This window comes from Taudactylus pleione, unplaced genomic scaffold (assembly GCF_031769625.1).
Source record: "Taudactylus pleione unplaced genomic scaffold, aTauple2 ptg000216l, whole genome shotgun sequence".
Classification (NCBI taxonomy): domain Eukaryota; kingdom Metazoa; phylum Chordata; class Amphibia; order Anura; family Myobatrachidae; genus Taudactylus; species Taudactylus pleione.
Genome location: NW_028284618.1, coordinates 6,738,649 through 6,751,323, shown reverse-complemented (window position 1 = coordinate 6,751,323; position 12,675 = coordinate 6,738,649). Strand labels below are relative to the sequence as shown.

The 12,675-nt window shown below is 44.6% G+C and overlaps 1 protein-coding gene across 2 annotated transcripts in view; it reads left to right on the top strand.

The window, feature by feature from the left end:
* The first annotated feature begins 1,868 nt into the window (after positions 1–1,868).
* The window catches only part of CFAP69 (cilia and flagella associated protein 69), a 78,905-nt gene continuing 68,098 nt past the window's right edge, over positions 1,869–12,675 (top strand). The window contains exons 1-2 of one of the 2 annotated variants that reach the window (XM_088478621.1): positions 1,869–2,023; positions 11,979–12,041. In XM_088478621.1, the coding sequence (XP_088334747.1) occupies positions 1,919–2,023; positions 11,979–12,041 (168 nt within the window). In that variant the 5' untranslated portion in view covers positions 1,869–1,918. Of the gene's footprint in view, positions 2,066–11,978; positions 12,042–12,675 lie in introns of both variants that reach the window. The other variant, XM_088478620.1, reaches the window with a different exon arrangement.

The following is a 12,675-nucleotide window of genomic DNA, read 5'->3' as shown; positions in this document are numbered from 1 at the left end:
CTACCAGGCACCTATAATACCTCTCTACTTATAGTCTCTCCTGATCTAATACCACAGTATATAGAACTGCTACCAGGCACCTATAATACCTCTCTACTTATAGTCTCTCCTGATCTAATAACACAGTATATAGAACTGCTACCAGGCACCTATAATACCTCTCTACTTATAGTCTTTCCTGAACTAATAACACAGTATACAGAACTGCTACCAGGCACCTATAATACCTCTCTACTTATAGTCTCTCCTGATCTAATAACACAGTATACAGAACTGCTAACAGGCAGCTATAATACCTCTCTACTTATAGTCTCTCCTGATCTAATAACACAGTATATAGAACTGCTACCAGGCAGCTATAATACCTCTCTACTCATAGTCTCTCCTGATCTAATACCACAGTATATAGAACTGCTACCAGGCAGCTATAATACCTCTCTACTTATAGTCTCTCCTGATCTAATACCACAGTATATAGAACTGCTACCAGGCACCTATAATACCTCTCTACTTATAGTCTCTCCTTATCTAATACCACAGTATATGTAACTGCTACCAGGCACCTATAATACCTCTCTAGTTATAGTCTCTCCTGATCTAATACCACAGTATATTGAACTGCTACCAGGCACCTATAATACCTCTCTACTTATATTATCCCCTGATCTAATACCACTTTATATAGAACTGCTACCAGGCACCTATAATACCTCTCTACTTATAGTCTCTCCTGATCTAATACCACAATATATAGAACTGCTACCAGGCACCTATAATACCTCTCTACTTATGGTCTCTCCTGATCTAATACCACAGTATATAGAACTGCTACCAGGCACCTATAATACCTCTCTACTTATAGTCTCTCCTGATCTAATAACACAGTATATAGAACTGCTACCAGGCACCTATAATACCTCTCTACTTATAGTCTTTCCTGAACTAATAACACAGTATACAGAACTGCTACCAGGCACCTATAATACCTCTCTACTTATAGTCTCTCCTGATCTAATAACACAGTATACAGAACTGCTAACAGGCAGCTATAATACCTCTCTACTTATAGTCTCTCCTGATCTAATAACACAGTATATAGAACTGCTACCAGGCAGCTATAATACCTCTCTACTCATAGTCTCTCCTGATCTAATACCACAGTATATAGAACTGCTACCAGGCAGCTATAATACCTCTCTACTTATAGTCTCTCCTGATCTAATACCACAGTATATAGAACTGCTACCAGGCACCTATAATACCTCTCTAGTTATAGTCTCTCCTGATCTAATACCACAGTATATTGAACTGCTACCAGGCACCTATAATACCTCTCTACTTATATTATCCCCTGATCTAATACCACTTTATATAGAACTGCTACCAGGCACCTATAATACCTCTCTACTTATGGTCTCTCCTGATCTAATACCACAGTATATAGAACTGCTACCAGGCACCTATAATACCTCTCTACTTATAGTCTCTCCTGATCTAATACCACAATATATAGAACTGCTACCAGGCACCTATAATACCTCTCTACTTATAGTCTCTCCTGAACTAATAACAATATAAAATACTGCTGCCCAGGCACCTATAATATCTCTCTACCCCTATTCGCCCCTGATCTAAAAACAATATACAGAACTGCTGCCCAGGCACCTATAATACTCTGTACCCCTATTCTCCCCTGACCTAATAGTGACCTATGTAGGACTGATCCCAGCTACTGTATGTTTGGCAGAGAGAGAATGGAGGGTGAGTGACCTTCTGCGGCTTCCTTAGCCCTGTACTGTATCTTGTGCGCGTCTTCTCACTATGGCAACGCTGTCTCGCTTGTGTTGACAACCAGGTCCCGGGAGAGAGATCCCGGGGAAATCACCAGCCCCGGCCGCAGCCACTCTTCCTGCCAGCCATGCCGGCAGCCCAGGAGGTGACAACCGCCCGAGAACCGAGCCCCGGCATGACCTTGACCGGAACTCCCCGGCCGGAGAATGGCAAAAAGAATGGGCGCCCCGTGGTGAGGCTGGTGGTGACCAACACAGACCTGGGGGAGCAAGAGGTATTAATGACAGCCGGCCCTGAGCATCGCTGTCTGCACTAGTGTCCTACTCCTACAGGCATTGCAATGGGAATGTAGCCCCTGAGAATGTCTATGCAATTTTCAGTCTTCACTCTATATATATATATATATCATAGGCAAACGCAGGGGGGGTTTCTGGTTGCCTGGAAACCCCCCTCCCAAGCCCACACCATGACCACAATAGAAAAAGTAATATAATAGAAATTTACTAGTGCTGCATGTTCTCAGTATCACAAATTAAATAAGTAGCACCACTTGTGGCTGTTTTAACATGTGTCAGCCAGTATAAATACACCTGTGCACCAACTAGGAGATCAGGAAAACCTGCACTGTTAGGGGTGCACTGCTATAGACCATCAATAGGTTAATTTTTAATACTGTGTAATACACTATCCAGTGCCTAAGGAGACCAGTATGTACATATATGTCCAGGGCAGTGCTAGGTTCTTCTGCTGCTCCCCCTCTGGAATAGTGCCCACATCGGAAATAAAAACATTCAGCTCAGGCAGGATGGCACTCCTGCCACATCTAGTGGCTTACTGTGGTTGCTGGACCTGTATATGCTGGAATTATGACATACAATACACTTTGTATGACACATATGAAGTGCTAATTATGCCCTCTTCATGGACTGGCCACACTCACTCTAAAATCAAGCATTTGGAACCCCCCCTCTAGAAATCCTGGGTTTGCCACTGCATATATATATATATATATATATGTGCAATATATTAAAATTATTACAATTAAGTACTGAATACGAAATCAGTGTTTAGTCAGAAATATGTAATAATGAGTATAATAACATCTTAGTACCGGTAGAAGAAAAGTAGCATAGAAAGTTGTACAAGTACGGGGGGGGGGTATTATATTTTGTGTTTAGTTGCTCAGGGGTCTGTGTATAGTGAAAGGACAACTTAAAGGGAAACATGCATACATTTAAAACAGGGACACTAAGGGGCATATTCAATTAGGTGCGAAAAGCCGCTTTCTGCAAAAAAGTTTCGTCGGTGACGTCATTTCGCCAGGCGAAAACTTATCCCTGTATTCAATTGTGGCGACTTTTCGCCGGTGTCGAAAGTCAATGTATTGGTATAGGCGAAAAAGATTTACCTATGAAACCAGGCAGAAAAAAGTGCAGAATTGCGGTTTTGGGGTGCAGAGGTCAGGAAACCACCCTTCACCCTAGGGACAGGTCCCCAAAGGTTAACTGCGTCAAAAAAATCCTAATTTTTTTTAAGAATACCCCAAAAAATTACTTTGAAAAAGGGGGCAAAAGAGTAGAAACTTAAAAACTAGCAAAATAGATTTTAGGGGGGGGGTCTGCAAGTATGGGGGGTGGGTTTATTGCAGGTGCTTGCAGAAGGTGCGTTTTTCACGTTTCATATCCTCTTCACCTTCTGAAAGCCTCCATTCATAAAACAAGGACCAAATCAAGCAAAATCTATTTAAAATACATTAATTAAGAGTTTTAACACAAGTACAGTTACACTTTTTTTTACTCTGCATTATAAAGTTGGAAGTTATTGACCAAGATTGGCTGCGGGCTCTTACAAGCTTGTCCTATAAGAGGACCAAGATGGTGGGAGCCTAATGACTCACAAGAGTCATCCTTCAGCACTCAGCAGTTACATTTAAAACAGGGACACTAAGGGGCATATTCAATTAGGTGCGAAAAGCCGCTTTCTGCAAAAAAGTTTCGTCGGTGACGTCATTTCGCCAGGCGAAAACTTAACCCCGTATTCAATTGTGGCGACTTTTCGCCGGTGTCGAAAGTCAATGTATTGGTATAGGCGAAAAAGATTTACCTATGAAACCAGGCAGAAAAAAGTGCAGAATTGCGGTTTTGGGGTGCAAAGGTGAGGAAACCACCCTTCACCCTAGGGACAGGTCCCCAAAGGTTAACTGCGTCAAAAAAATCCTAATTTTTTTTAAGAATACCCCAAAAAATGACTTTGAAAAAGGGGGCAAAAAAGTACAAACTTAAAAACTAGCAAAATAGATTTTAGGGGGGGGCTGCAAGTATGGGGGTGGGTTTATTGCAGGTGCTTGCAGAAGGTGCGTTTTTCACGTTTCATATCCTCTTCACCTTCTGAAAGCCTCCATTCATAAAACAAGGACCAAATCAAGCAAAATCTATTTAAAATACATTAATTAAGAGTTTTTAACACAAGTACAGTTACACTTTTTTTTACTCTGCATTATAAAGTTGGAAATTATTGACCAAATTGGCCGCGGGCTCTTACAAGCTTGTCCTATAAGAGGACCAAGATGGTGGAAGCCTCATGACTCACAAAGAGTCATCCTTCAGCACTCAGCAGAGGAAAAACCCCAGTGGAGGAAACCTCTGGGGACCCATGGTTTGAAGGACTGCCTGTCCCTCTGGGCATTAGGAGGCTATGCATAGTTATAGTTACATTACCTAACACTCAAATATGAACATATGAAATATACATTACACCATAGTTATAGCTAACATTGCCTGATATCATTAATATAGATCCTGTCCACATCGCCTGACACTGCCCTATTCACCAGGGCCGTAACATGGGTAGTGCGACCTGTGCCATGGCATAGGGCACCACAGGGCAGGGGGCGCTGTTTGGGCCTGTCAATTTTTCTGTTTATTATCATTCTCACTTGTAGCTTCCTCTTCTTTTATCCCCAGCATCTCCTGGCCTCCCCTATCTCATCCCTGGCCCTTCCTCATGAGGCCCTGGCCCTTTTTCAGGTGCACTATCTTATGCCCCTATTTGAAAAATGGGGGGGGGGGCGCCAATGCTCTTTCTGGCGCAGGGCACCAAAAAGTCTTGTTACGACTTTGCTATTCACATTAGTGTAAAGATTGCACAATTTACTGAAGAGGATGGTCATCCCTTTTTGAGAAGCACAAAATTTCCCAAATGGCTGAGATATAACACTAGAACCTCCAATTGTAGAAGTAAATAAGCTCAAGGTCATATTTTAGAGTTGTCAATCTCCAAGTCTGCAGGCACACCCAGGTGAGGCGCCCTTGTCTTTGATAAGATACTTACCTCACGCAGGTAACTTTCCCTCAGATGGCTGTGCGTATATGAGGTATATATCAGGGTGCAAGAGATGTATATGGAGAATGTTAATAACAACAATGATAATCCTATGTCAGTGTCCTGGGTGTGTGAGAGAGGCAGCAACAACAAAGCACTGGTATAGGAAGTTACCATTATGACATCACAGCATGACATCACCCATGTTCTACATTCCATAAAGGAGAATTGCACAATATAATTTGTAATGATGTGTGATAAGCTTCCTATTATACACCTGTCATTTAATACACATCTGTCACTTTACCATCTCCATATTCACCAAAGTCTTCTTTTACTGCATTCAATCAAACAATCAATCAATCAATCAATCAATCAGTTCCTATCACCTTTCTTTTATTTATCTGCTGCTTCTGTCTACTTTCCATCTTTCAAGACTGCTGCTTGGGTAGAAAACAAGCAAGACGTAAATAATGCATGAAATAATACCCCAAAACACATTTTAATTAACATTTTAATGGGGGAGATGTACTAAGCTCTGGAAAGTGATAAATTAAAAAAAGTGATAAAGTACCAGCCACTCAGCTCCTAACTGACGTGTTACAGGCTGTGTTTCAAAATGACAGTTAGGAGCTGATTGGTTGGTAGTTTATCACTCTCCAATGTATCACTTTCCAGAGCTTAGTACATCTGCCCCTATGTATGATGTTATACATTATTGATATTAATAGTGAGGCCAAGACTAGTTATTCCAACACCTCTATGGGTTCCAGCAAAAATGAGTGAGGGGCTTTCCTGCCGGATAACCAACGTTACATCAGTTTGTGAGGTATTGAGGGAAACTTGCTTCTAATTGACTCTCCCCCATAGTCTTTGTGCCCAGTATACAATATACAGTGTTTGGTCATGTGAAGATACAGTTAAGGCCCCATTATGCCCTTTATATACTGAACCTTCATGATTGATAAATATTCAGTTTATCCGCATATCCCTTCTATGCTTGGCCTGTATACTGTACAAGTTAATCCCACTGTGCTAAATACTGTATGCACTCTAGGGGTCACTTACAGTTGGGTGCAAGACCCTTTCTGGAGTGTAAAATGTGTATCACTGTGTTCTTTTTACTAGAGATGAGCGATTTGGTTTTGGCTCAGATCTTTCCACCAAGTTCAAATCTGGAAATGAGGCAAAACGTCTTCTTACACCAACATCTGTGCCCAGATCTCCGTGAAAGGTGACGTTTTGCCTTGTTCTGAGATCCGAACTTGCCAGGCGGATCCAAGCCAAAATCAAACCTATGCTCATCTTTTTTTGTGTATCCCTTGCCTTTCCATACTTGCGCATGCTTGAGTCCAGAAAGGCAGACCCCTCGCTGTGTGTCTTCCTGGTATAACGTAAGCCCCCCCCGACTGGACCCCCCGCAGTTCCCCCTCCCCAATTTTTCATCACTTATTTTTTTATTTACTGCTTTATCCACCAAAGCCTGCACAGAACGTGCTGCTCACAGCCAGGTCTATATTTTTTGGACTATTCTGCTGTGATGTTTCTGCAGCTGCTATTGGTTTACTAACACGATGCTTAATAAATACGGCATTTGCATTTCTGTCTATGGAAATTATTCAATGTTTGGTCCGATGGTCTAATGCTATCTAAAGTTGGATTTTTCATGCGATTACCGTCTATGGTATATCGCAGCAAAACACCAAATCAGCCCTTAGTAAGTTGGTAAAACCAAGATAATTATTAAAATAGGTAAAATTTCAAATAGATGGAGTGTGATAAAGTCTAGAGCGGAACCACACACAACAGACCCTCCTGTGATTAGTTTAATGGCACTACAGAAATATATAGCACCCACTGGGATGTAGTCATGTGACTGGCGGCCACAATCCCGACAGTGGAATGCCGGCTAGGGAGTTATGATATTCATCGAAATACCGACGCCTATCATAATCCCGACACCAGAACGCCAAGGACAACATCCTGAACGAAGGTAAGTCTGGGGCACCCTTAGCGTTAGCCACTTTAGGATTAGGGAGTCTAGCGGGGTTAGGGTTAAGTTTGGGGGGGATATTAGGGTTAGGCACCCCTAGGGGGGAGGGTTAGGGTTAGACACCCCCAGGGAGAGGTTAGGGATAGGCACCCCCCGGAAGGATTAGGTTTAGGGAGCGGTAAGGGGGGTTAGGGTTAGGCACCCCGGGGGTAGGTTAGGGTTAGGCAGTAGGGGGGTAGGTTAGGGTTAGGCACCACTAAGGGAGGGTTAGAGTTAAGGGGGGGGGTAGGGGAGGTTAGGGTACTTACCTGCCTCTGTCGGGATCTTGATCCTGTCGGGCATCCGCTGTTAGGATTTGAACCCCATTTCAATCCCATTCCGCACCCACTTGTTTAGTGATACAATTTTACTGTGTTTGAAAACATTAGGTTAAGTGGCGTTTTAGTTGCAGTTGCTGTGACTGGAAGCTATTGTTCTTTAGTGATATATTGATATTACATTGCCATTACTTATTGTTAACTAAGCACAGACACCTTTGTTTGTTTTTTTCTGCTGATTCTTATATTATTATTCTAAACTTTACGATTATTATAGTGACAAAAACACTGGAAATGCTGTCAAGGCATACTTGCCTACCCTCCTGATTTGGTCGGGAGCCTCCCGAATATCGGGTGCCGCTCCCGACCTCCCGGGAAGGCAGGCAATCCTCCCGGCTGCCGGCGACCCCTCCTATTCCCCCGCACTTACATGTAAAGCCCCCGCAGCGGGGGACGGCGGTGACGCGATTCACGTGGAATCGCGTCATTTTGGCCCCGTCCCCAGCTTCACACCGCCTGTAATATCGGCAGTGTGTAGCGGGGGGTGGGCCAAAATGACGTGATTGTGTGGCTCTGCCCCCCGCTCGGCAAACACTCATCGACTGGCCGTCCCCGCCCCGTTTGCTGGCCACGCCCCCCAGTCATGCCGATCTGGCTGCTCCCTCGCGGAAGGGCCAGCCAGATTGTCGGCAAGTATGTGTCAAGGGGAGATATATATGCCCCAGGTTTTTAGCTTCTGTCTGGTTGATAGAAGCTGATTAGCAGCCTTGATTGACATGTTACCTATGAGAGGCTTAGAAAGGGTGTGTCAGTCTCTGTAGTTAGTCTCTCACTGCCTGTGGAACAGGTCAGAGACCCGTTGAGAGACACTGTGATTAATGAATGTAAGTACTATGCTATTTTGTGAGAGGGATGTTAGGTCCCCCCACTTTGAGAGAGGGAATTATTTTGTTTAGTTAGAGCCAAACAGGACAGGATTTAATTTTATGTTTTCATTACTTTTGTGTTGCTAATAAATATATACTGTGGCGGGATATTCAAAGAAGAGAAATACAAGAACTAAATATAGTAACCACAACGTGATGGGGAGTGTACTAGTCCTCCAAGGGCCTGATTCAGAGCCGGACGCTCTGACCAGAGCGCTCGCTCTGAATCAGGCCCGGCCTACCTAAAATTGGAGCGGCCTCCTGGACGCTCGCATAGCTGTGGGTTAAAACCCACAGCTTATGCGAGTGTCCATGATGATGGTCGTGATGGTCAAGACCATCGCGACCATCGGGCTTGCGACGAGACCCTGCGGTAGGGTCTCGCTGCCGCAAGCCCTGGAGTGATTTTGGCTCTATCAGAGCCAAAATCACTCCCACTGACATCACTAGTGATGTCAGTGGGGCCGGACCCAGACGGTAGGCGTTCCCATGGGAAAGCCTCCGTCTGACAGCCATGCCCCCGGCACGCCCACCAAAGGGGGCATGCTGTCACTCACCATCGACAGCACGACCCCTTTGGTGCGAGACCCCAAGCGACGGATTCCCCGTCGCTCGCCGGGTCTCGCGCATGCACATGACGGAGCTCCCCCCGTCGTGCGCATGTGCACTTGGGTACCATCGACCCGCTTGCGGGCGTACAGCGCTCGCGAGCGGGTCAGAATCGGGCCCCAAGTTCCATCACAAAATTGCTTAAACCCACCAGCTCAGCAGCTGAAAACTGATATAAATCTCCCTTTCTCATATGCTTGGTCCCATATACTGTACTAGTATATAAAAGCTCTCACTACACTTGTAGAGCAGAACTTTTGCATAAATTAGGGATGGCCATTAGTGTGGTTACCATAGATGGTAATATAGCAAGTGGCCATCGATGCTTACCAACTATGCAATGGATGACCATCGATTGTTTCACCAACCGATGGTCATCCCTGTTCTTTGACTGACTGGCCTGTGGGCCAATCAGAAGATGGGGGCATGGCTTCCCATGTGTCAGGGGTGGAGCTATGTTCCGTGTCCCGGCACCTTGTTAAAAAAAACAAACAACATTAGGTTATGCTGTGCCAACCATATGGTTATCCCCCATCGATGGTAAAAGCATTCGACATCAGCCATAAACCATCGATGATTAGGAATCATCGATGGTCGATGGCCATCCCTAGCATAAATCTAAAGTGCAGGCTATTTTTATTTTTATTTGTGAAGGGGGTGGCGTTTGGGTGCACAGCCCACATACATGTAAGTATTTATTCATGAGTATTTGTGTAATGATACATTTACTAGATCTGAGTGTGTATATTATGCAGTGAGTCTCATTCAGAATTGGTTGCGGATGGATTTGGAAGATATCTATATACTGTACATGCGCTGTAGAAATAAATCGCTGACTGTGCATGCACCAGACAAGGCCAGGGATTGCAATTGCAGATGGATTTATTACTCTTTCCATGAAATGTGCGTTTCTGGGCGGTCTGAGAGTGTAGTGGGAGTGCCAGCAAACACCTGTGCTGGATCGTAGTGGCCAGACAGAGATGGGACGTGTTTCAGACAGATCTTTTGCACCCAGCATGAGGTGGGTGCATTTCCATATACTACTGATGGCAGCTGCAGATGTAAAAACAGTGAGCTGAATGGCCTTCCGTATGATCCCTGGCATACACGAGCAAATTCTCACATCAGCATAAGGAAGTAAGGGCCTGATTCAGACCCGGTCGCAAGCGCTGAGCGCTCGCAACCGGGTCGATGGTGGCCCAGAGCGCATGCGCACGACGGAGCCGGCTCCATCGTGCTCATGCGTGAGACCCGGATAGCGATGGGCACTCCATCGCTCCGGGTCTCACACCAAAGGGGGCGTGCTGTCGATGTTGAGTGACAGCACGCCCCCTTTGGTGGGCGGGCCGGGGGGGTGGCTGCCCAGACGGAGGCGTTCCCATGAGAATGCCTACCGTCTGGGGGCAGCCCCACTGACATCACAAGTGATGTCACTGGGAGAGCTTTCGGCTCTGTTTGAGCCGAAAGCTGTCTGGGGCTTGCGGCCACGAGACCCTACCACAAGGGTCTCGTCGCAAGCCCGATGGTCGTGATGGTCTTGACCATCGCGATCATCATCATGGCCGCTCGCTGTAGCTGTGGGTGGTCACCCACAGCTATGCGAGCGGCCAGGAGGCCGTTCTAAAAAAAAACAACCCAGCCCTGATTCAGAGCGAGCGCTCTGTCAGAGTGTCCGGCTCCGAATCAGGCCCTAAGTACGGAATAGCAGCCGCAGATTTGCCAGACTCAGAATCGCCCCCAATGTCCACCTGTGTTTTATAGGCTCTGTGAAGAAGAGAATGCAGTCAGTCAAGTAACCATGAGCCAGTGCCTTGTGACTAATCTGTTTTGTCCCTTATTGGTGCCCTAGTGAATGTATATGTATAGGCTGCAAACTCATGAGTATTTGGGTCAGCACACATTATGGCGGCATCCAGTGGCGAAACTAAGTTGGTGCAGCCGCTGTGGGGCCCTGAAATGATGGGGCCCAGCAATGCCTGGTCATCCCCTTACTGAGGATCCCACTCTCCCCACGACCCCCACTTTGGTCTTAAAAGAGAAGAACAAAGACACAGCCACAGTGGGTGCATACGCTGGATCGCACATGCTCAGTAGAGACCCAACTTTTTCTCTTTCTCGTATGTACTTTAATCATATGTATTTCATTATTACACAACTTTTTACTGTCTGTTCCGCTACACTTTTCTGTTTTTATTATTATTTTGAAGGAAATAGAACTTTATTTTCTTAGCAGATACTGGATTTTGGCCCAGATTTATCAACCAGTGATATTCTTGCTATCAATCATTACTAATCTTAAATGGTGCTCCAGCCAATCAGCTACTAACTGTCATATGTTTGAAAAATGACAGGAGCTGATTGTTTGGAGCACCATAGGAATCCTCATACATAGCCACTGCTTAAGAAATCGTTAAAAAACTTTAAAAGCTTTACATAAAAAAATATTTAAATGATCTAAAGGGGCCCTTACATATGTGACTGATTGTCGCAATTCCCCGATCCCCCGACGTCTGGGTCAGGGCATCGGGGAAATCCATCATGTTTTATTCCCTGATTTGCCGATCCCAACCAAAAAATGATCGGGATCGGCAAAGCAGGGATTTTTAACATGCAACATTTCCCCGATTTCCCTGTTTTGATAGCCGATCGGCATCAAGGGATCGAGGAATTGTGGCGCTAATGTATGGGTCCCTTTACATTTGTACAAAGGTTAGGGGGGTGTAGCATGCCCCGGGCATAGGCCATATAGGTGAATGCATAGGGCGCCATTGCTCAAGGGGGGCACCCAGCAGGCAACACAATGCATGGTAGTGGGACTGGATGCAATTTAAAGGGTACCAGCTAAAATCTTTGCCTAGGGCACCTAATTTTTCAAGGCCGGCTCAGGGCGGCTGACTAAATTGAGTTATTTATATGTTATGGTATTTTGAGCATTTAATTGTATCTCAGTAATAAATATAAAAACAATTTTTTTTTTCATTCTTATTATTGTATTATCATGTTGGTAATCTTGTCTTTCAGGCAGTTCAATTTAAACCTATGGATCTGGAACGAGTGCTCAAGTTGTTTGAAGATCCATTCTCTGTAAGTCATTGTACATTTATGTTTCTCCATTTTGCTATGTAAACAAATAGCTGATATTCAGAAAAGTCTGACATAGCATATATTGCTGTTAACAGAGCACTCTATTCATAACATTCTCCTGGATTATGGGAGAAATACTGTATGGCAGTATGTAGTGAGCAACATCTTAACAATTACTGTATTCTGCCCTGACATTTAAAGAGTTTAAGTTAACCTCCCCTACAATATATCTGATTATATTTAATATTTATTGCACTTTAGAATAAAGTAAAGCCCAAATAACAGATTGAGGGGTCTATTTACTAAGCAGTGTTAGGAGACAGAGTGAAAAGTGATAAGGTGCCAGCCAATCAGCTCACAACTGTCATCTCACAGGCTGTGTGAGAAATGACAGTTGGGAGCTGATTGGCTGGCACCTTATCACTTTCTTAGCACTTTTCACTGTCTCCTAACACTGGTTAGTAAATAGACCCCTGAGCCAGATAAGCACATTATACTGTGTATTGCCCCCCCTGACATAATAGGAAATAAGGGACAGTTAGAGCAGTTTCTCCTGAGGCTGCTATCACTGCATGTGTTCCAAGGCTCTTCACAACATTACAAATGATATAATTGGTAACACCTGTGGATCTAT